The sequence below is a fragment of the Coregonus lavaretus genome (genome assembly GCF_964263955.1).
Source record: "Coregonus lavaretus genome assembly, chromosome: 7".
In the NCBI taxonomy this organism is placed as follows: Eukaryota; Metazoa; Chordata; class Actinopteri; order Salmoniformes; family Salmonidae; genus Coregonus; species Coregonus lavaretus.
The window spans coordinates 25510654-25531486 of NC_139994.1; the positions used below are offsets into that span (position 1 = coordinate 25510654).

General features: G+C 44.9%; 1 protein-coding gene across 1 annotated transcript; it reads right to left on the reverse strand.

Annotated features, from left to right (window-relative positions):
• Positions 1 to 2812: 2812 nt before the first annotated feature.
• On the reverse strand, positions 2813 to 7597 carry LOC311132465 (uncharacterized protein; the record flags this gene model as incomplete). Its single annotated transcript, XM_084165752.1, has 9 exons — positions 2813 to 2947; positions 3028 to 3132; positions 3239 to 3322; positions 3996 to 4085; positions 4173 to 4242; positions 4653 to 4711; positions 5279 to 5359; positions 5482 to 5529; positions 7544 to 7597. 9 exons carry the CDS (start codon positions 7595 to 7597, stop codon positions 2813 to 2815), a joined length of 726 nt encoding a protein of 241 aa, XP_084021878.1.
• Positions 7598 to 20833: the final 13236 nt, after the last annotated feature.

A 20833-nucleotide genomic window follows, 5' to 3' on the forward strand; every position in this document is an offset into this window, starting at 1 on the left:
GGGAGTGTTTCTCTCATTCCTCTGTCTGTTGGACTGTTTTATTTCTCCTTGTTTTGAACAGTATGAGCTCGCTATCACAAGTCAACTTCCTTGATTTATGTGAATTTTTAAAATATTACTTCTTTTTTTTTTCAGTCTCAAACACAAGCATGTATTCAGTATTGAAGAGAGCGGTTTCAAGAGCTACATGCTTGGATAACTTATTATCTGCTCATGTCTTATGTTTGAAAGCTAAGTCGTTGGTGGGGGGCTTTTCTGTGTAGAAAAACGGACAACTTGTCTCTCCAAAATGCAGTCATTCCTGTGAGCAAACAGATGCCTTGATGTACGGGAGGTACAACTTTTATCAATGCAACAGTTGGGACAAGGGTGTACAGGTCATGTACCCAGGAAGTGCTTTTATCAGTTTAACACTCCTGCTTACTTTTCTCTAAATACTACTTCATTGCCTTTCCCTTCATTCATTCCAACCCAAACATTATTCTGTAAGATTATATAAATAACTAAAGTGCATTTATCTTTGCTGGAGCGGGTTCTGTCAGTCAAACCTGGGTGTTGATTTTGATGTCTCCCCATTCAGAACCATGGAGAAGCAGAATTTTTGTCTTCGTCCAGTGTCACACCAGATAAATGCTTGTCCATTCAGATGGCCCTGAGGCCAAGGGGTATATTCAGTGCAGAACAATGTTCAGACTGCTCCAGATAGAAATGTATTGTATAGATCACACTTGTTTCAAATCGAAAGTGATGTCTGCTCTATATGTATGATTTTTGCCTTCAAAGTTCTGAACATTGTGCCTTCCTGAAAGAGACATGGTTTTAGACGGAATTGGTTCACACCAGGCAAAGCATTTATTCCAGTAAATTAACTATGGTTGATATGGAGTGCCTTGACCTTGATACTAAAGACATTTAGAATGTACAGGGGAAGAAATATTGTCCACTTTACATTGTATCAAAACACTAACACTTAAGAAGCGTTCTAATTCTGTTTCACTTTTCATTCACGTGGTACAGAGACTGACCTTTTATCATGTCGAGACTAAATGCATGACTCATTCAATAAATCGGAAATTGTTTAGTTTTTTACTTTTCTTGGTTTTTAACATTTTGATAAATATGACATATATAGACATTCATTCAGACTAGTAGTTTGTGTTGCAGTAGATTTATACAGTTTCCCATAAAGGATAGACTAGCCTCGACTATTGTTAGTTCAGCAGTTTAATATGGAATGACGCTCAACGTGCTATGGTAGGCTATTGTAATCAACTGGCGATTTTAAATAAATATTATGAATACTAATAATTTGCAGCGCTGATGCCACTATGGCTGTGTTGAGACGGGCAGCCCAATTCTAGTATTTTCACTAGTTGGTCTTTTGACTGATCAGCTCTGATGTGATTGGTCAAAAGACCAATTAGTGAAAAAATATCAGAATTGGGCTGCCTGTGTGAATGCAGCCAATAACTTCTAATGCTAGGGTTATAGCTACTTTGTCTGGGCATGGACTCTACAAGGTGTCGAAAGCGTTCCACAGGGATGCTGGCCCATGTTGACTCCAATGCGTCCCACAGTTGTCTCAAGTTGGCTGGATGTCCTTGGGCCATTCTTGATACACACGGGAAACAGTTGAGGGTGAACAACCCAGCAGCGTTGCAGTCCTTGACACACTCAAACCGCATGTGCCTGGCACCTACTACTAGGGGTGTAACGATTCGTTTTAACAACGATTCGATTTGTATCACGATTCGTGGTTGTCGATACGATTCAAGGACGATATTGGTTCATTTAGAACGATACGATCCGAAACGATTCAGTGACTTGAAATCGATTCAGTAACCTTTTAGCCAAAAATTCAACCAGTGTGACTGAAATAAATACCTGGATACTGGACAGTGCAGGTGAAGTTTCCTAGATTCCTGTTTCTTGTAAGGACCGCAATGGTGGCTTGATAATTTCTCGCTCGTCGGCTTCTCCTCTGTCATCCACCATGCTATGCTTTGTTGTCTTGGCGCCTTTGCGCTGCTGCTGGCGCGATGACGTCACGGATAGGCAGAGTGAATCGAGTAATGTTTAAAGCCTTTATCATTAAAAGTGCTAAGAAAAAACATCCATATAAAGTCTGACGTGCTTAAATCCAATGGGTTATTTCCTAGTATCGATACAATCGATTTATTACATTTAAAACGATGTTAGATCGATATATGTTGTCCAAAAGGCCAACTCGCCGAGCACAGATCGATGTAGTTGGATCATAGGAATATAAATCGATACATCGATGTAGTAGATGGATCGTTACACCCCTAGTAAAAACACTCCAGTGCGCAAAACAGGGGCACTGGAAAATACAAGGCACACAGGGAATATTCCCGGCGATACAAAATACATGGAGCTCCACCGAGCTTCTCTCTCCTCCACAATAAACAATCACACACAAAGACAAGGGGGCAGAGGGAACACTTATACAGGTACTAATGAGGGGATATGAACCAGGTGTGTGTAATAAACAAGACAAAACAAATGGAATGATGAGATGAGGAGCGGCAGTGGCTAGAAGGCCGGTGACGACAAACGCCGAAGCCTGCCCGAACAAGGAGAGGGGCAGCCTCGGAGGAAGTCGTGACAGATACTGTATATTTTTGAAAGAATACTATATTTCCCTTGACAGAGTAATGCTGAATGTAAAAAATGGCTCAACTTACCCCACTCTCCCCTACACATGATGTAACATTTGTTTACGATTGACAGATAATGTTTGAATGCAAAACACTTTATTTTGTGATGGGGCCCTCAGCTCAGTTTGGGAACCTTAATCCAGGCTGGACAGCAGGAACTCAACCTGTATTTCTAGATTCCGCATCACCTCCCCCGAGAGCCTCTCTGGGCTTTCATAGATTGACTCATTGAGGTTGAAGATGGATTGTAGCCATGCCTTCATCTGGTCCTGTTGACAACAGACACATCATCAACTATTATTGAGAGAGAGAGAGAGAGAGAGAGAGAGAGAGAGAGAGACAAATGTACCTTAACGAGGAGGTAGAAGTTCTCAGCAGCCTCTGTCCAGGCTCCTCCAGGAGGGTCAATCCTCATTATGACTTGCAGGAGCAGATAAAGGAAGCTACCAGGCTCCTGAAGAAGGAACAGGGGACATGAGTGAGTGTCTACAGATCTGATATGACAACAGTGTGTATAGCATAGATAAACAACAGGATGTTCCATTCTTAGGGACACTTACAGATATAGGAAGAGATGTCTTTCCTTCTAGAAGGCTTAGTAGAACGAATTCATAAAAAACATCTGCGAAGTTGATGCGGTCGATCTGAAGTCAAACAAATAGGATAATTACATAATCTTCATTGACAAGCACTTTAGAAAGTCTCATTGAGTAGATGTTAGATGAGAAGACGGTGTCTGCAGCTAACGCTCAAGCTTGCATGTAGACCTACTCCTACGAGAGCCATCTCCTGCTCTAGTCGCTCCCTGTTTGCTGGCTCATTAATGAAGTTCACCAGTAGGTCGTAGGCCTGCTGAAACTGCCTCACATCCTCAAAACAAAACAATCATAAAATTCCTTAAAACTTAGATCATAAACTCAAAGATTCAGGTCTGTAATTCAAAGGGCCTCCGATTGTTTGGCTAGTATGACGTTGAAACTTTTCAACTAAACCCTATGAATCACTGTTGCCTAAAGGTAACCCACTGTGCAAGAACTGGTTGAATCAATGTTGTATCAATAAAAAATGTCAATGTGATGATGTTGAATCAAAGTGGGAAACTGATTGGATTTGAAAGAAGTCATCAACGTAAGGGAATTTCGTCTTTTAACCTAAATCCAATTACGTTAATTTTTGGGGGGATTTCACATTGAATTCACATTAGTTGACAACAATTTACCAAATGTAAATAAAAACGAGACGTTGAAATGACATCTGTGCCCAGTGGGAACTATATATCTGGTCTGATGAACGTTGCACAATTATGTAATTGGTTACCTGCTGGTTGAGCTCGGATAGTCCACTCAACACCATCCTCCCAGCGTGGGTGAGGTAATTGAGGGAGGTACTGTCTGAGGATGTCAGAGCCTGTGAGAACAAGACAGTACATTTACAAATAGTCCAGAAATGTTCATGAAGTGAAATACAAAAGGTGCTAAATTCACATTTTCTCACCTCCATAGCACGTCTGATAGCGGCCAGCCTCAGAGAGAAGTTGGTTGTCCCTTGGTTTTCAAAGTAACGCCTGTAAATAGAAATGTTCAATAACAAATGTTCAACCTAAGAAGCTAAAACATCAGTGCCATGAAATTAAGAAATAATGTTATGTTAGCCTATATTATAACTGCAGGATTCAGAAATACCATACCAATGTAGGATCTTAATTTGATCACTCTTTTGTTGCTGAGAATTTTCCTGCACGGCAGGAAATGCAAACTTGTAGCGTATTTGGAATTTTCAAGTTTGTAATTTCCACTTTGAAATTTTAGACTCGATTTGCCCTAACGAAAAATGTATCCTGTTGCTGCAGGATTATTTTCCTGCTGTAGCAAACTGTCTCAAATTAAGATCCTACATCTGTATAACTACAATATTGGGCAGATTATTTCAAAGCAAAGGTTTTTACTATGGATGAACACATGAAAGCGAACCCACCGCAACTGGGGCACATCTGCAGCAATATTTTGCTCCTCCACAAACTCCTCCTCAAACTCCTAAAACAGACATCACATTAACTTAAACTCTACTAAACTGCATTTCACCTGCAACATCAACTGAAGCAGACAAAACATTCAGTGACATCATAACAATACTTTCATCTTGACCTAACAACTTGACCCTTGACAGACAACACAAACATATCGATACCAAAACAATGACACACACCTGTACACACAAGTACAAATGAAATAAGAATTATTGACTGTAGAAAGAGTTTTACCTGAGGAGTGCTGTCAGGGGTCTGGTCCTGGTCCTGGGTGGAGTGGTAAGGTGGAGGGGGACTGGGAGGGGAATCGGAAGGGAAAGGGGGAGGCGGAGAATTCTGGGGGAACTGGTGAGAGGAGCCAGAGGACGGCTCATGAGGGTTGGTGATGATGTCAGAGGTGGAGAACTGATATGCCATCATCTCATCCCCCCTCTCCTGGTACCCCTCCACTGTGGTGGAGATATCCACCTGCTGTTTAACACACAACATGTGACACTGTCAGCCCAACACTGAAAACCACCATATTGAAAACCCCTCAACCAAACACTGAAATAAATCATAACACGGGGTGTACCTGGGCATCCTCATAATAGGTGAACTCAGACCTCCTCTTGACAAGGCCGGACATGAGTCCATGGATCCTTCTACCAAGGAACTAAAAATGAGGCAAGAGATTAGAACGTGTAATTTCATTTTCTGTCAACATGTATTTATTCAAATAGGTAAATGGACATTTGCCACTTTACATTTTTTCTGTGAAAAATTGCCTGACTGTACCTTAATACCAATCAGCTTCTTGTTGGTGAGGACCACCTGGACGAGACCCTTTAAAAGAGACAGAGAAACATTACATTTCATCCAGGAAATATAAGTAGACCTATAGCATGTGCGTCATTTGACACAAATCAGGTGCATTTGAGACGAAAGACCAGTTGACAATCTCTCACCCATGGGTCCAGGATTTTTTCCTGGATGACTCTGCTCCACCACAGCTGCTTCTACACTCCCCTCACAATGCACAGGTGATGCATGTCCTCTTCATTTTGCTATAAAGAAAAAACTCCTTCAGTCTCCAGACCTCTCTCTATATGTTAGCTGTAGATGTCTATAACATTTGGCAGGCGATTTCAGTTCTGAGTATAATCCCTGGCAGTGATATAGAGCCCACATGATGTTCGTACGACAAGTTTCCCCTAGGTTTCAATTAGGGACAGACATACAAAAGAAAACCCAGAGACAATTGGGAGCTCAAATACACAGGTGTGTTCATAAATGTTAAGAATATGTCTGAAGTACCTGCACTCGTCCATAATGGATCTTCCAGTAATGGAAATGAAACGAACCCCAGTTCCCAACCAGCTGCAACTTCTCATAGGGAAAACTAGAGTCTTCCCTATTTGGCTGAAAAACAAAGACATCCCCTAATTATAGAGATTGCTCTGTGATTAATAAGACACACAATTGTGGAGATAGAGGACATGGTAATGTGTACTATTACTAATCAGCTATGACTGTCTAATAATGTGATTGACTACCTGTGAATGGCTATCTGAAGGTGCTGACAGCTCGTCAAGCACTAACCTCCCAGCTTCAGTGAGGTGAATGGTAGGCTCCTCAATAACCAATTTGGAAGTCTGTGAAAAAAAAGGGAACAGGGTAAAGTAAATTCTCCCTATAAGATCAGATGAGCTTTGGTTAATAATGTGTTTGGTTACCTGTGTGTTTAACACTACAAGCTCTGTTACCAGCATTCTCCCAACACGAGTGAGGTAGTAGACTGGTTTGGCCTTGGAGAAGACAGGCTATGAAGACAAGGGAATATGTTTTTTCATTATGTGGTTTTATAGAAAACTAGTGACTTGATGTTAATCTTTAATATCCTCTAAAGACCAGAGAGTATCAGAATGGATAGACTCACAAAGATAGGAACACACAAGGGTCCAGACCAAGGGATTAAAGCCAGACAGGACCGGTGCCCAACCTCCTCATCCACATACTAAGGAACAAGACAGGATTAAATTAAGAGTCAGTTTGAATGTTAGACAGGTAGCCTATAGGACTGACAGACTGGAATAGGGAGGATCGCAAGAGTAGGCCACTGCATGATATATTCTAAGACAATTGGCAGTTGAAATACACATGTCTGTGTTCAAAGGTTAAGGAAACATCTGAGGTACCTGCCTATGAATGGTTACCTGTTCATTTTGAGAGGACAGTTCCTCCCATACCATCCTCCAAGCAGGAGTGAAACTGATGATAATGGGCTGCTCCATTGTGAAAATCTGAGAAAATGAGGGAACAGCTTTAAAGATATCAAAGTATTCTACTAGTGGATACTGAAGGTAATTATCCCTATTAGATCAGATAAGTAATGGTTAATAATCTGAATGGTTACCTGTGTGTTTAACATTGCCATCTCTCTCACCAGCATCCTCCCAGCGTGGGTAAGATAATAAATTGGCTGCAGTTTGACAGGCTATAAAAAAAGGGAATATGTTTACAGAAATGTATTTCCAGAAGTTTCTTTTAGAAAAAGTTATGTTTATGTTTAAGCCCCCCTAAAGACCAGAGAGTATCAGAATGGATGGACTTACAGCGTTTGAAACCAACAGAGGTCCAGACCAAGGGATTAAAGCCAGACAGGGCTGCTGCCGAACCTCCTCATCCACGTACTAAGGAACAAGACAGGATCAACTTAAGAGTCAGTTTGAATGATAGACTGGTACTGTATAGGAGTAAAATATTGGCATAGGGAAGATTGCAAGAGGAGGCCACTGCAATGATAATAGTTGAAATACACAGGTCTGAGATATAAATGTTAAGAACATGTCTGAAGTACCTGCAGATGAATGGCTACCTCTTCAAGCTGAGAGGACAGTTCATCCAATACCATCATGCCAGCACGAGAGATGGAAATGTGCTGCTCAATCTTGCAAATCTGTAAGAAAATGAGGGAACAGTTTTAAGGGCATCGAAGTATCCCACTACCATAGTAGATACTGAAGGTAATCCTGCCAATTAGATAAAATGAGCTTTGTCCAATAATCTGCATGGTTACCTGTGTGTTTAACACTGCCAGCTCTCTCACCAGCATCCGTCCAGCATGGGTAAGGTAATAAGTTGGCTGCAGTGTTACAGACTATTACAAAAATAGGGAATATGTTTACAGAAATGTATTTTCATATTGTTCTACAGAAAGCATCATGTTTATGTTTAAGTTACATAAACCAGTCTAAAGACCAAAGAGTATCAGAATGGATGGACTTACAGAGCTGGGAACCCACAGAGGACCAGACCAAGGGATTAAAGCCAGACAGGTCCGCTGCCCAACCTCCTCATCCACATACTAAGGAACAAGACAGGATCAAATTAAAAGTCAGTTTGAATGATAGACAGGTAGCCCATAGGTCTGACAGACTGCTATAGGGAGGATCACAAGAGGAGGCTACTGCATGATAGATTCTGAGACACTACACAGGTCTGTGTTGAAAGGTTAAAGAAACATCTGAGGTCCCTGCCTATGAATGGTTACCTGTTCATTTTGAGAGGACAGTTCCTCCCATACCATCCTCCTAGCAGGAGTGAAACTGATGATAATGGGCTGCTCCATTGTGAAAATCTGAGAAAATGAGGGAACAGCTTTAAAGATATCAAAGTATTCTACTAGTGGATACTGAAGGTAATTATCCCTATTAGATCAGATAAGTAATGGTTAATAATCTGAATGGTTACCTGTGTGTTTAACATTGCCATCTCTCTCACCAGCATCCTCCCAGCGTGGGTAAGATAATAAATTGGCTGCAGTTTGACAGGCTATAAAAAAAGGGAATATGTTTACAGAAATGTATTTCCAGAAGTTTCTTTTAGAAAAAGTTATGTTTATGTTTAAGCCCCCCTAAAGACCAGAGAGTATCAGAATGGATGGACTTACAGCGTTTGAAACCCACAGAGGTCCAGACCAAGGGATTAAAGCCAGACAGGGCTGCTGCCGAACCTCCTCATCCACGTACTAAGGAACAAGACAGGATCAATTTAAGAGTCAGTTTGAATGATAGACTGGTACTGTATAGGAGTAAAATATTGGCATAGGGAAGATTGCAAGAGGAGGCCACTGCAATGATAATAGTTGAAATACACAGGTCTGAGATATAAATGTTAAGAACATGTCTGAAGTACCTGCAGATGAATGGCTACCTCTTCAAGCTGAGAGGACAGTTCATCCAATACCATCATGCCAGCACGAGAGATGGAAATGTGCTGCTCAATCTTGCAAATCTGTAAGAAAATGAGGGAACAGTTTTAAGGGCATCAAAGTATCCCACTACCATAGTAGATACTGAAGGTAATCCTGCCAATTAGATAAAATGAGCTTTGTCCAATAATCTGCATGGTTACCTGTGTGTTTAACACTGCCAGCTCTCTCACCAGCATCCGTCCAGCATGGGTAAGGTAATATGTTGGCTGCAGTGTACTCCTGAGTGGCGCAGTGGTCTAAGGCACTGCATCGCAGTGCTAACTGTGCCACTAGAGATCCTGGTTCGAATCCAGGCTCTGTCGCAGCCGGCCGCGACCGGGAGACTTATGGGCGGCGCACAATTGGCCCAGCGTCGTCCAGGGTAGGGGAGGGAATGGCTGGCAGGGATGTAGCTCAGTTGATAGAGCATGGCGTTTGCAACGCCAGGGTTGTGGGTTCGATTCCCACGGGGGGCCAGTATAAAAAATAAAAAAAATAAAAAATGTATTCACTAACTGTAAGTCGCTCTGGATAAGAGCGTCTGCTAAATGACTAAAATGTAAATGTAAATGTGTTACAGACTATTACAAAAATAGGGAATATGTTTACAGAAATGTATTTTCATATTGTTCTACAGAAAGCATCATGTTTATGTTTAAGTTACATAAACCAGTCTAAAGACCAAAGAGTATCAGAATGGATGGACTTACAGAGCTGGGAACCCACAGAGGACCAGACCAAGGGATTAAAGCCAGACAGGTCCGCTGCCCAACCTCCTCATCCACATACTAAGGAACAAGACAGGATCAAATTAAAAGTCAGTTTGAATGATAGACAGGTAGCCTATAGGTCTGACAGACTGCTATAGGGAGGATCACAAGAGGAGGCTACTGCATGATAGATTCTGAGACACTACACAGGTCTGTGTTGAAAGGTTAAAGAAACATCTGAGGTCCCTGCCTATGAATGGTTACCTGTTCATTTTGAGAGGACAGTTCCTCCCATACCATCCTCCTAGCAGGAGTGAAACTGATGATAATGGGCTGCTCCATTGTGAAAATCTGAGAAAATGAGGGAACAGCTTTAAAGATATCAAAGTATTCTACTAGTGGATACTGAAGGTAATTATCCCTATTAGATCAGATAAGTAATTGTTAATAATCTGAATGGTTACCTGTGTGTTTAACATTGCCATCTCTCTCACCAGCATCCTCCCAGCGTGGGTAAGATAATAAATTGGCTGCAGTTTGACAGGCTATAAAAAAAGGGAATATGTTTACAGAAATGTATTTCCAGAAGTTTCTTTTAGAAAAAGTTACGTTTATGTTTAAGCCCCCCTAAAGACCAGAGAGTATCAGAATGGATGGACTTACAGCGTTTGAAACCCACAGAGGTCCAGACCAAGGGATTAAAGCCAGACAGGGCTGCTGCCGAACCTCCTCATCCACGTACTAAGGAACAAGACAGGATCAATTTAAGACTCAGTTTGAATGATAGACTGGTACTGTATAGGAGTAAAATATTGGCATAGGGAAGATTGCAAGAGGAGGCCACTGCAATGATAATAGTTGAAATACACAGGTCTGAGATATAAATGTTAAGAACATGTCTGAAGTACCTGCAGATGAATGGCTACCTCTTCAAGCTGAGAGGACAGTTCATCCAATACCATCATGCCAGCACGAGAGATGGAAATGTGCTGCTCAATCTTGCAAATCTGTAAGAAAATGAGGGAACAGTTTTAAGGGCATCAAAGTATCCCACTACCATAGTAGATACTGAAGGTAATCCTGCCAATTAGATAAAATGAGCTTTGTCCAATAATCTGCATGGTTACCTGTGTGTTTAACACTGCCAGCTCTCTCACCAGCATCCGTCCAGCATGGGTAAGGTAATAAGTTGGCTGCAGTGTTACAGACTATTACAAAAATAGGGAATATGTTTACAGAAATGTATTTTCATATTGTTCTACAGAAAGCATCATGTTTATGTTTAAGTTACATAAACCAGTCTAAAGACCAAAGAGTATCAGAATGGATGGACTTACAGAGCTGGGAACCCACAGAGGACCAGACCAAGGGATTAAAGCCAGACAGGTCCGCTGCCCAACCTCCTCATCCACATACTAAGGAACAAGACAGGATCAAATTAAAAGTCAGTTTGAATGATAGACAGGTAGCCTATAGGTCTGACAGACTGCTATAGGGAGGATCACAAGAGGAGGCTACTGCATGATAGATTCTGAGACACTACACAGGTCTGTGTTGAAAGGTTAAAGAAACATCTGAGGTCCCTGCCTATGAATGGTTACCTGTTCATTTTGAGAGGACAGTTCCTCCCATACCATCCTCCTAGCAGGAGTGAAACTGATGATAATGGGCTGCTCCATTGTGAAAATCTGAGAAAATGAGGGAACAGCTTTAAAGATATCAAAGTATTCTACTAGTGGATACTGAAGGTAATTATCCCTATTAGATCAGATAAGTAATTGTTAATAATCTGAATGGTTACCTGTGTGTTTAACATTGCCATCTCTCTCACCAGCATCCTCCCAGCGTGGGTAAGATAATAAATTGGCTGCAGTTTGACAGGCTATAAAAAAAGGGAATATGTTTACAGAAATGTATTTCCAGAAGTTTCTTTTAGAAAAAGTTATGTTTATGTTTAAGCCCCCCTAAAGACCAGAGAGTATCAGAATGGATGGACTTACAGCGTTTGAAACCCACAGAGGTCCAGACCAAGGGATTAAAGCCAGACAGGGCTGCTGCCGAACCTCCTCATCCACGTACTAAGGAACAAGACAGGATCAATTTAAGACTCAGTTTGAATGATAGACTGGTACTGTATAGGAGTAAAATATTGGCATAGGGAAGATTGCAAGAGGAGGCCACTGCAATGATAATAGTTGAAATACACAGGTCTGAGATATAAATGTTAAGAACATGTCTGAAGTACCTGCAGATGAATGGCTACCTCTTCAAGCTGAGAGGACAGTTCATCCAATACCATCATGCCAGCACGAGAGATGGAAATGTGCTGCTCAATCTTGCAAATCTGTAAGAAAATGAGGGAACAGTTTTAAGGGCATCAAAGTATCCCACTACCATAGTAGATACTGAAGGTAATCCTGCCAATTAGATAAAATGAGCTTTGTCCAATAATCTGCATGGTTACCTGTGTGTTTAACACTGCCAGCTCTCTCACCAGCATCCGTCCAGCATGGGTAAGGTAATAAGTTGGCTGCAGTGTTACAGACTATTACAAAAATAGGGAATATGTTTACAGAAATATATTTTCATATTGTTCTACAGAAAGCATCATGTTTATGTTTAAGTTACATAAACCAGTCTAAAGACCAAAGAGTATCAGAATGGATGGACTTACAGAGCTGGGAACCCACAGAGGACCAGACCAAGGGATTAAAGCCAGACAGGTCCGCTGCCCAACCTCCTCATCCACATACTAAGGAACAAGACAGGATCAAATTAAAAGTCAGTTTGAATGATAGACAGGTAGCCTATAGGTCTGACAGACTGCTATAGGGAGGATAACAAGAGGAGGCTACTGCATGATAGATTCTGAGACACTACACAGGTCTGTGTTGAAAGGTTAAGGAAACATCTGAGGTACCTGCATATGAATGGCTACCTGTTCATTTTGAGAGGACAGTTCATTCCATACCATCCTCCTAGCAGGAGTGAAACAGATGAAAATGGGCTGCTCCACTGTGAATATCTGTGAGAAAATGAGGGAACGAACATCAATATATTTCACTACCGTAGTGGATACTGAAGGTAATCCTGCCTATTAGATCAGATGAGCTTTGTCCAATAATCTGCATGGTTACCTGCGTGTTTAACACTGCCAGCTCTCTCAGCAGCATCCTCCCAGCATGGGTAAGGTAATATGTTGGCTGCAGTTATAAAAAATAGGGAATATGTTTACAGAAATGTATTTCCATATTGTTCTTCAGAAAACGTCATGTTTATGTTTAAAGTACATAAACCAGTTTTAAGACCAGAGAGAAGACCAAAGAGTATCAGAATGGATGGACTTACAGAGCTGGGAACCCACAGAGGTCCAGACCAAGGGATTAAAGCCAGACAGGGCCGGTGCCCAACCTCCTCAACCACATACTAAGGAAGAAAATCAGGATCAATTTATGAGTCAGTAAAATGACAGTTTGAATGACAGATTGTTATTGAACCAATCCTGCTAATTAAGCAGTATTGTTATAGCCTGGGTGCCAGTCTGTTTCAGCTCTCTGTCCACTCCTTATGGGATTGTGATGCCAATATCATATTGCCACGATGGAATTAGCAAGAGAGCAGAAAGACTGGCACCCAAGCTATTGATAGGCCTGCAGCATTCTTACCTGAACAAGGACTGGGTCCTCCTGGTCCAGGGTGGGCTCATTATCTTTATGAAAAAAATGTAAATGTCAAAACAATAAAGGATTGTTTTCTCTAAGTTTAAGAAATACTAGCTACAAGACACCAGACATCTGTCCATGTAGTTAGGCTGATCATATATTTACTTGTGTTTTATATTGTATGACATCAAATGTATTTATGTGTCTGCATAATGTACCAACATGTTCAATTAAACCTAAAGCAAAGGTTTGGTTTCAAAGGAGCAAGTTTGTTTGTTGTTGTTAATCTAGGGCTACACTGTAAAAAATGTCATCACCATGATTGCTACCTAAATGACACCCTATTCCCTATTTAGTGCACTACTTTTGACCAGCGCCTTTTAACCATAGAACTATGGGTCCTGGTCAAAATAAGAAATAGGGTATTGGGTGGCATTTGGGACTATTACTATTTAGACATTGTCAAATATGTAAACTTACCCTCCTCAACCGTGACAACACGGTCCACGCTCTCCACGGTGGCCAGTGCATCCTCACCGATACCGTAATATTTGCTATAAAAGTAGACTGCCGAACCGGACGCAAACAACAGGCCAGCTGCACTCAGAAGCGGCCTCTCGCGGAGGAATCTCAGCGGGGTCGCTGTCAACAAACGACTGAACATAGACCTACTCATTATCGCTCTACATACTGCAGTGATTTTGACTGAGTTCAAAACCATCTGACAATTCTTTCTTAGAATTACAGGGTTTTATAGGGACCATTAATACGTCAAATTCTTCCATAAGTCATGGTTGGCTATGTCACAATGGGACAAACATGTTTATCAAACTGATTAAAAAACACTCAACAGTGACATCAATTAAATTGAATTTTGAGCATGATTTGGGAGTTTATACAATTGTAAACTATGAAACCATTGTTTAGAGAACAGTAGGAGTATAACCATTTAGAAAATACTGTATCAATGGCTCTGAGTAGGAGTAGAAGGGACAGCGTCACAATGCGCTCGCCATGGTTCTGAAAAAGAACGTTAATGCGTTCATCAGCTCTGTGATGTTCTAGGCGGAGACACTCACTGAACAACTCACTTTCACGTTCAAGGTGTCAAAGCGTTCAACCAACATGCATTGGACTAAAACATCATTCAAATAGTTACTAAAAAGCCTACAGATATGTTTTACATTATTATTTTAAATCTCCTGCATAAATCAGCTGAGAAAGCCTACTCTTCTCATCTCTTCGCCCTCCTGCCCTGGTGGTTATATCTGAGCGTTTTGATAACTGATTGATAATTTGGATTATTCATATCCAAAGTGAAATGCTGATTGTGTCATATTTATAATGTAGGCCTAGTAGCCCACGTTTCATGACATAACCCTAATCCTAAAATAGACTAAAATTGAAACCCCGGGCGAGCACACAAGCTCTGGCTGTACAGCCGGCAACAATAATACAGTGGGGGAAAAAAGTATTTAGTCAGCCACCAATTGTGCAAGTTCTCCCACTTAAAAAGATGAGAGAGGCCTGTAATTTTCATCATAGGTACACGTCAACTATGACAGACAAGTTGAGAATTTTTTTTCCAGAAAATCGCATTGTAGGATTTTTTATGAATTTATTTGCAAATTATGGTGGAAAATAAGTATTTGGTCACCTACAAACAAGCAAGATTTCTGGCTCTCACAGACCTGTAACTTCTTCTTTAAGAGGCTCCTCTGTCCTCCACTCGTTACCTGTATTAATGGCACCTGTTTGAACTTGTTATCAGTATAAAAGACACCTGTCCACAACCTCAAACAGTCACACTCCAAACTCCACAATGGCCAAGACCAAAGAGCTGTCAAAGGACAGCAAAAACAAAATTGTAGACCTGCACCAGGCTGGGAAGACTGAATCTGCAATAGGTAAGCAGCTTGGTTTGAAGAAATCAACTGTGGGAGCAATTATTAGGAAATGGAAGACATACAAGACCACTGATAATCTCCCTCGATCTGGGGCTCCACGCAAGATCTCACCCTGTGGGGTCAAAATGATCACAAGAACGGTGAGCAAAAATCCCAGAACCACACGGGGGGACCTAGTGAATGACCTGCAGAGAGCTGGGACCAAAGTAACAAAGCCTACCATCAGTAACACACTACGCCGCCAGGGACTCAAATCCTGCAGTGCGAGACGTGTCCCCCTGCTTAAGCCAGTACATGTCCAGGCCCGTCTGAAGTGCATTTGGATGATCCAGAAGAGGATTGGGAGAATGTCATATGGTCAGATGAAACCAAAATATAACTTTTTGGTAAAAACTCAACTCGTCATGTTTGGAGGACAAAGAATGCTGAGTTGCATCCAAAGAACACCATACCTACTGTGAAGCATGGGGTTGGAAACATCATGCTTTGGGGCTGTTTTTCTGCAAAGGGACCAGGACGACTGATCCGTGTAAAGGAAAGAATGAATGGGGCCATGTATCGTGAGATTTTGAGTGAAACCCTCCTTTCATCAGCAAGGGCATTGAAGATGAAACGTGGCTGGGTCTTTCAGCATGACAATGATCCCAAACACACCGCCCGGGCAACGAAGGAGTGGCTTCGTAAGAAGCATTTCAAGGTCCTGGAGTGGCCTAGTGTCAAGGCTACCGATGTGGATGTGGTGGAGGAGTCAGGCGCAGGACACAGAGGTAAAGTCCAACAGACTTTAATAGTCATAAAATGTAAGAGGAACACCTCCGACCTCAAAATAAAACAACGAGGCGAGGGAAATTACGCACACGCGTAAACACTAAATACACGAAACAAAACGGGAGCAAAAGCACAAAGCTCCGACACAAAGGCAGGAAGCAACAACACACAAAATACTTAGAACAAAACCAGGAACTTATAGGACACGTAATAATTACACAATTGGACACAGGTGATACAGACAGACAAACATAATCAACTGCAGACACATAGAACGGTGGCAGCTAATACTCCGGGGACGGCGAACGCCGAAGCCTTCCCGAACCAGGAGGAGGAGCAGCCTCGGCCGAAACCGTGACAGTACCCCCCCCTTGACGCGCGGCTCTAGCCGTGCGCCGACCCCGGCCTCGGGGACGGCCAGGAGGACGCGGACCCGGGCGCGTGGGATGCCCATGGTGAAACTCAGTCAGGAGGGATGGATCTAGTATGTCCCTCCTGGGCACCCAGCACCGTTCCTCCGGACCGTACCCCTCCCACTCCACGAGATACTGGAGACCACTCCTCCGGCGCCTCGAGTCCAAGATGTTCCGGACTCTGTACGCCGGGGCCCCCTCGATGTCCAAAGGGGGCGGAGGGGTCTCTCCTATCTCATCTTCTTGGAGTGGGCCAGCTACCACCGGCCTGAGAAGAGACACATGGAACGAGGGGTTAATATTTTTATACTCAATTGGCAGTTGTAACCTGTAACACACCTCGTTCAATCTTCTCAGGACTTTGAAGGGCCCCACAAACCGCCGACCCAGCTTCCGGCAGGGCAGGCGGAGGGGCAGGTTTCGAGTCGAGAGCCAGACTCGATCTCCCGGTGTGTACACCGGCCCCTCGCTGCGGTGGCGATCGGCGCTCGCTTTTTGTTGACGTATGGCACGCTGCAGATGGACATGGGCAGCGTTCCACGTCTCCTCCGAGCGCCGAATCCACTCGTCCACCGCAGGGGCCTCGATCTGGCTCTCGTGCCACGGTGCCAGGACCGGCTGATAACCTAAAACACACTGGAAAGGTGTTAAGTTGGTGGAGGAGTGGCGGAGAGAGTTCTGGGCCATCTCTGCCCAGGGGATGAACCTCGACCACTCCTCCGGCCGGTCCCGGCAATAGGACCTCAAAAACCTTCCCACATCCTGGTTGACACGTTCCACCTGCCCATTACTCTCTGGGTGGTACCCCGAGGTAAGGCTTACCGAGACCCCCAACCGTTCCATGAACGCTCCCCAAACTCTGGAAGTGAACTGGGGACCTCGGTCAGACACAATATCCTCGGGGACCCCATAGTGCCGGAAAACATGGGTGAATAGGGCCTCAGCGGTTTGTAGGGCAGTAGGGAGACCCGGCATGGGAAGGAGACGACAGGCCTTGGAAAACCGATCCACAACGACCAAAATGGTGGTATTCCCCTGGGAGGGGGGAAGGTCGGTTACGAAATCCACCGATAGGTGTGACCATGGTCGTTGCGGAACGGGCAGGGGATGTAGCTTACCCCTGGGCAAATGTCTAGGCGCCTTACACTGGGCACACACCGAGCAGGAGGAGACATAAACCCGCACATCCCTGGCTAACGTTGGCCACCAGTATTTCATGCTAAGACAGTGCAATGTCCGGCCAATACCAGGATGTCCAGAGGAGGGTGATGTATGAGCCCAATAAATAAGTCTATCCCGAATCTCGAGCGGAACGTACGTCCGCCCCACAGGACACTCGGGGGGAGTAGGGTCGGTACGCAGTGCCCGCTCGATTTCTGAATCGACCTCCCACACCACCGGAGCCACCAAACAAGACACCGGCAGTATGGAAGTAGGCTCGTTGGACCTCTCCTCTGTGTCATATCGCCGGGACAGGGCGTCTGCCTTACCATTCTGGGACCCAGGGATGTATGTGATCTTAAAAACGAACCGGGTTAGGAACATGTTCCACCTAGCCTGACGAGGGTTCAATCTCCTAGCTGCCCGGATGTACTCCAGGTTACGGTGATCCGTCAGAATGAGAAAAGGGTGTTGAGCCCCCTCAAGCCAATGCCTCCACACCTTTAGGGCCTGGACTACGGCTAACAGCTCCCTGTCCCCGACATCATAGTTACTCTCCGCCGCACTGAGCTTCTTGGAGTAGAACGCACAGGGGCGGAGTTTAGGTGGCGTGCCGGACCGTTGTAATAGAACTGCCCCAATACCAGTCTCGGACGCGTCTACCTCAACCTGGAATGGTAAAGAGGGATCCGGATGCGCCAGCACAGGAGCCGTGGTGAACAGGTTCTTAAGTTTGACAAATGCCCTGTCCGCCTCAGCCGACCACTGCAAGCGAACCGGACCCCCCTTTAGCAGGGACGTAATGGGAGCTGCAACCTGTCCAAAACCCCGAATAAACCTCCGGTAGTAATTAGCAAAACCCAAGAACTGTTGCACCTCTTTTACAGTGGTTGGAGTTTGCCAATTACGCACGGCCGATACCCGGTCTACCTCTATCTCCACACCAGACGCGGACAACCGATAACCCAAAAAGGAGACGGACTCCTGGAATAACAGGCATTTCTCTGCCTTGACATACAAGTCATGCTCCAACAGTCGTCTCAACACTCGGCGTACCTGGGCTACATGCTCGGCTCGAGTAGCAGAGTACACTAGGATGTCGTCTATGTACACTACTACTCCCTGCCCATGCATGTCCCGGAAAATCTTGTCAACAAAGGATTGGAAGACTGAAGGAGCATTCATTCAACCGTATGGCATGACGAGATACTCGTAATGACCCGAGGTGGTGCTAAATGCTGTCTTCCATTCATCCCCCTCCCTAATGCGCACCAGATTGTACGCGCTCCTGAGATCCAACTTTGTGAAGAACCGCGCTCCGCGTAATGACTCCGTCATCGTCGCAATCAGTGGAAGTGGGTAGCTGTATTTAACTGTGATCTGATTGAGACTACGATAATCAATACACGGGCGCAATCCCCCGTCCTTCTTCTTCACAAAGAAGAAACTCGAGGAGACTGGGGAAGTAGAGAACCGTATGTATCCCTGTGCCAAGGACTCGGCTATGTAGGTCTCCATAGCCGCAGTCTCCTCTTGAGACAGGGGATACACATGACTCCGGGGAAGAGCCGCTCCGGTCTGGAGATTTATCGCACAGTCCCCCTGTCTATGAGGAGGTAGCCGTGCTGCCCTCGATTTGCTAAACACGAGTGCTAAATCCTCATACTCGGGGGGAATGCGCAGTGCGGGCCCTTGGTTCGGACTCTCTACCGAGGTCGCCCCTATGGAAACACCTAGACATCTCCCTACACACTGGGCAGACCACTCCATAAGAGCCCTCTGTTGCCACGCTATGGTAGGATCATGGGTACTTAACCAGGGAAGGCCCAACACCACTGGGTACGCAGGAGAGTCAATCAGATAGAACTGAATGATTTCCTCATGACCCCCCTGCGTCGTCATAGTCAGTGGTGCTGTGACATCCCTGATCAGACCCGACCCCAACGGCCGGCTGTCTAATGCGTGGACAGGGAATGGAACTTCTACCGGCCGAAGGGGAATTCCTAACCTAGCACAAAATGCTCGATCAATAAAGTTCCCAGCTGCGCCTGAATCTACTAGCGCCTTATGCTGGGAATGAGGTGCCACCTGTGGAAACCTCACAGGAATACTCATGTGACCAACAGAGAGCTCTGGGTGAGTGGGGCGCCTACTCACCTGAAATGACTCCCCAGTGCGTGGCCTGTTGTCACCTCTCCCAGGAGACCCTCCCCAGCACCTGGCCGCAGTGTGTCCTCCACGACCGCAGGTGGTGCAGTGGATGGCCCCCCTCGGGTTCCCTCTCCTCCTCTCTCTAGCGCCAGCACCCCCTAGCTCCATGGGAATCGGCTCGGGGGTGCTAGAGGGTGGATTGGACGACCCCCACTCGGGACGTCCGCGGGTAGCCAGCAGGGTATCCAGACGGATGGAAATGTCCACCAACTGGTCAAACGACAGGTTGGTGTCCCTGCAGGCCAGCTCCCTACGAACGTCCTCTCGTAGACTACATCGGTACTGGTCGATGAGGGCCCTCTCATTCCACCCCGCATCCGCCGCTAGTGTCCGGAACTCCAGTGCGAACTCCTGTGCGCTCCTCTTCCCCTGTCGGAGGTGGAATAGACGCTCTCCCGCCGCTTTCCCCTCAGGTGGATGATCGAAGACAGTTCTGAAGCGGCGGGAAAACTCCGCGTAGGTGATGGTTGCGGCGTCTATTCCCCTCCATTCGGCGTTGGCCCACTCCAACGCCTTGCCGGAGAGACAGGAGATGAGGGCGGAGACGCTCTCGTATCCCGAGGGCGCCGGGTGTATAGTGGCAAGGTAAAGTTCTACCTGCAGGAGGAAGCCCTGACACCCGGCTGCAGAACCGTCATATGCCCTCGGGAGCGAGAGCCGAATGCCACTGGGTTCCGGTGCTGAGAGAGGAGGGCTGGCCGTTGGTGCTGGGATGGTGTGGGAAGGCGTGGGCACCTCCCGATACACCAAACGGCGCAGTTTGTTGGACACCTCGTCCACGGCGGCCCCGAGTTGCCGGATCATGATGTCCTGGTAATTGATCCGGTCCTCCAGGAATTCGGGTACCGCCGCTGTTCCTGCTGACTCCATAAATGGTGTGTTGTTCTGTCAAGGCTACCGATGTGGATGTGGTGGAGGAGTCAGGCGCAGGACACAGAGGTAAAGTCCAACAGACTTTAATAGTCATAAAATGTAAGAGGAACACCTCCGACCTTAAAATAAAACAACGAGGCGAGGGAAATTACGCACACGCGTAAACACTAAATACACGAAACAAAACGGG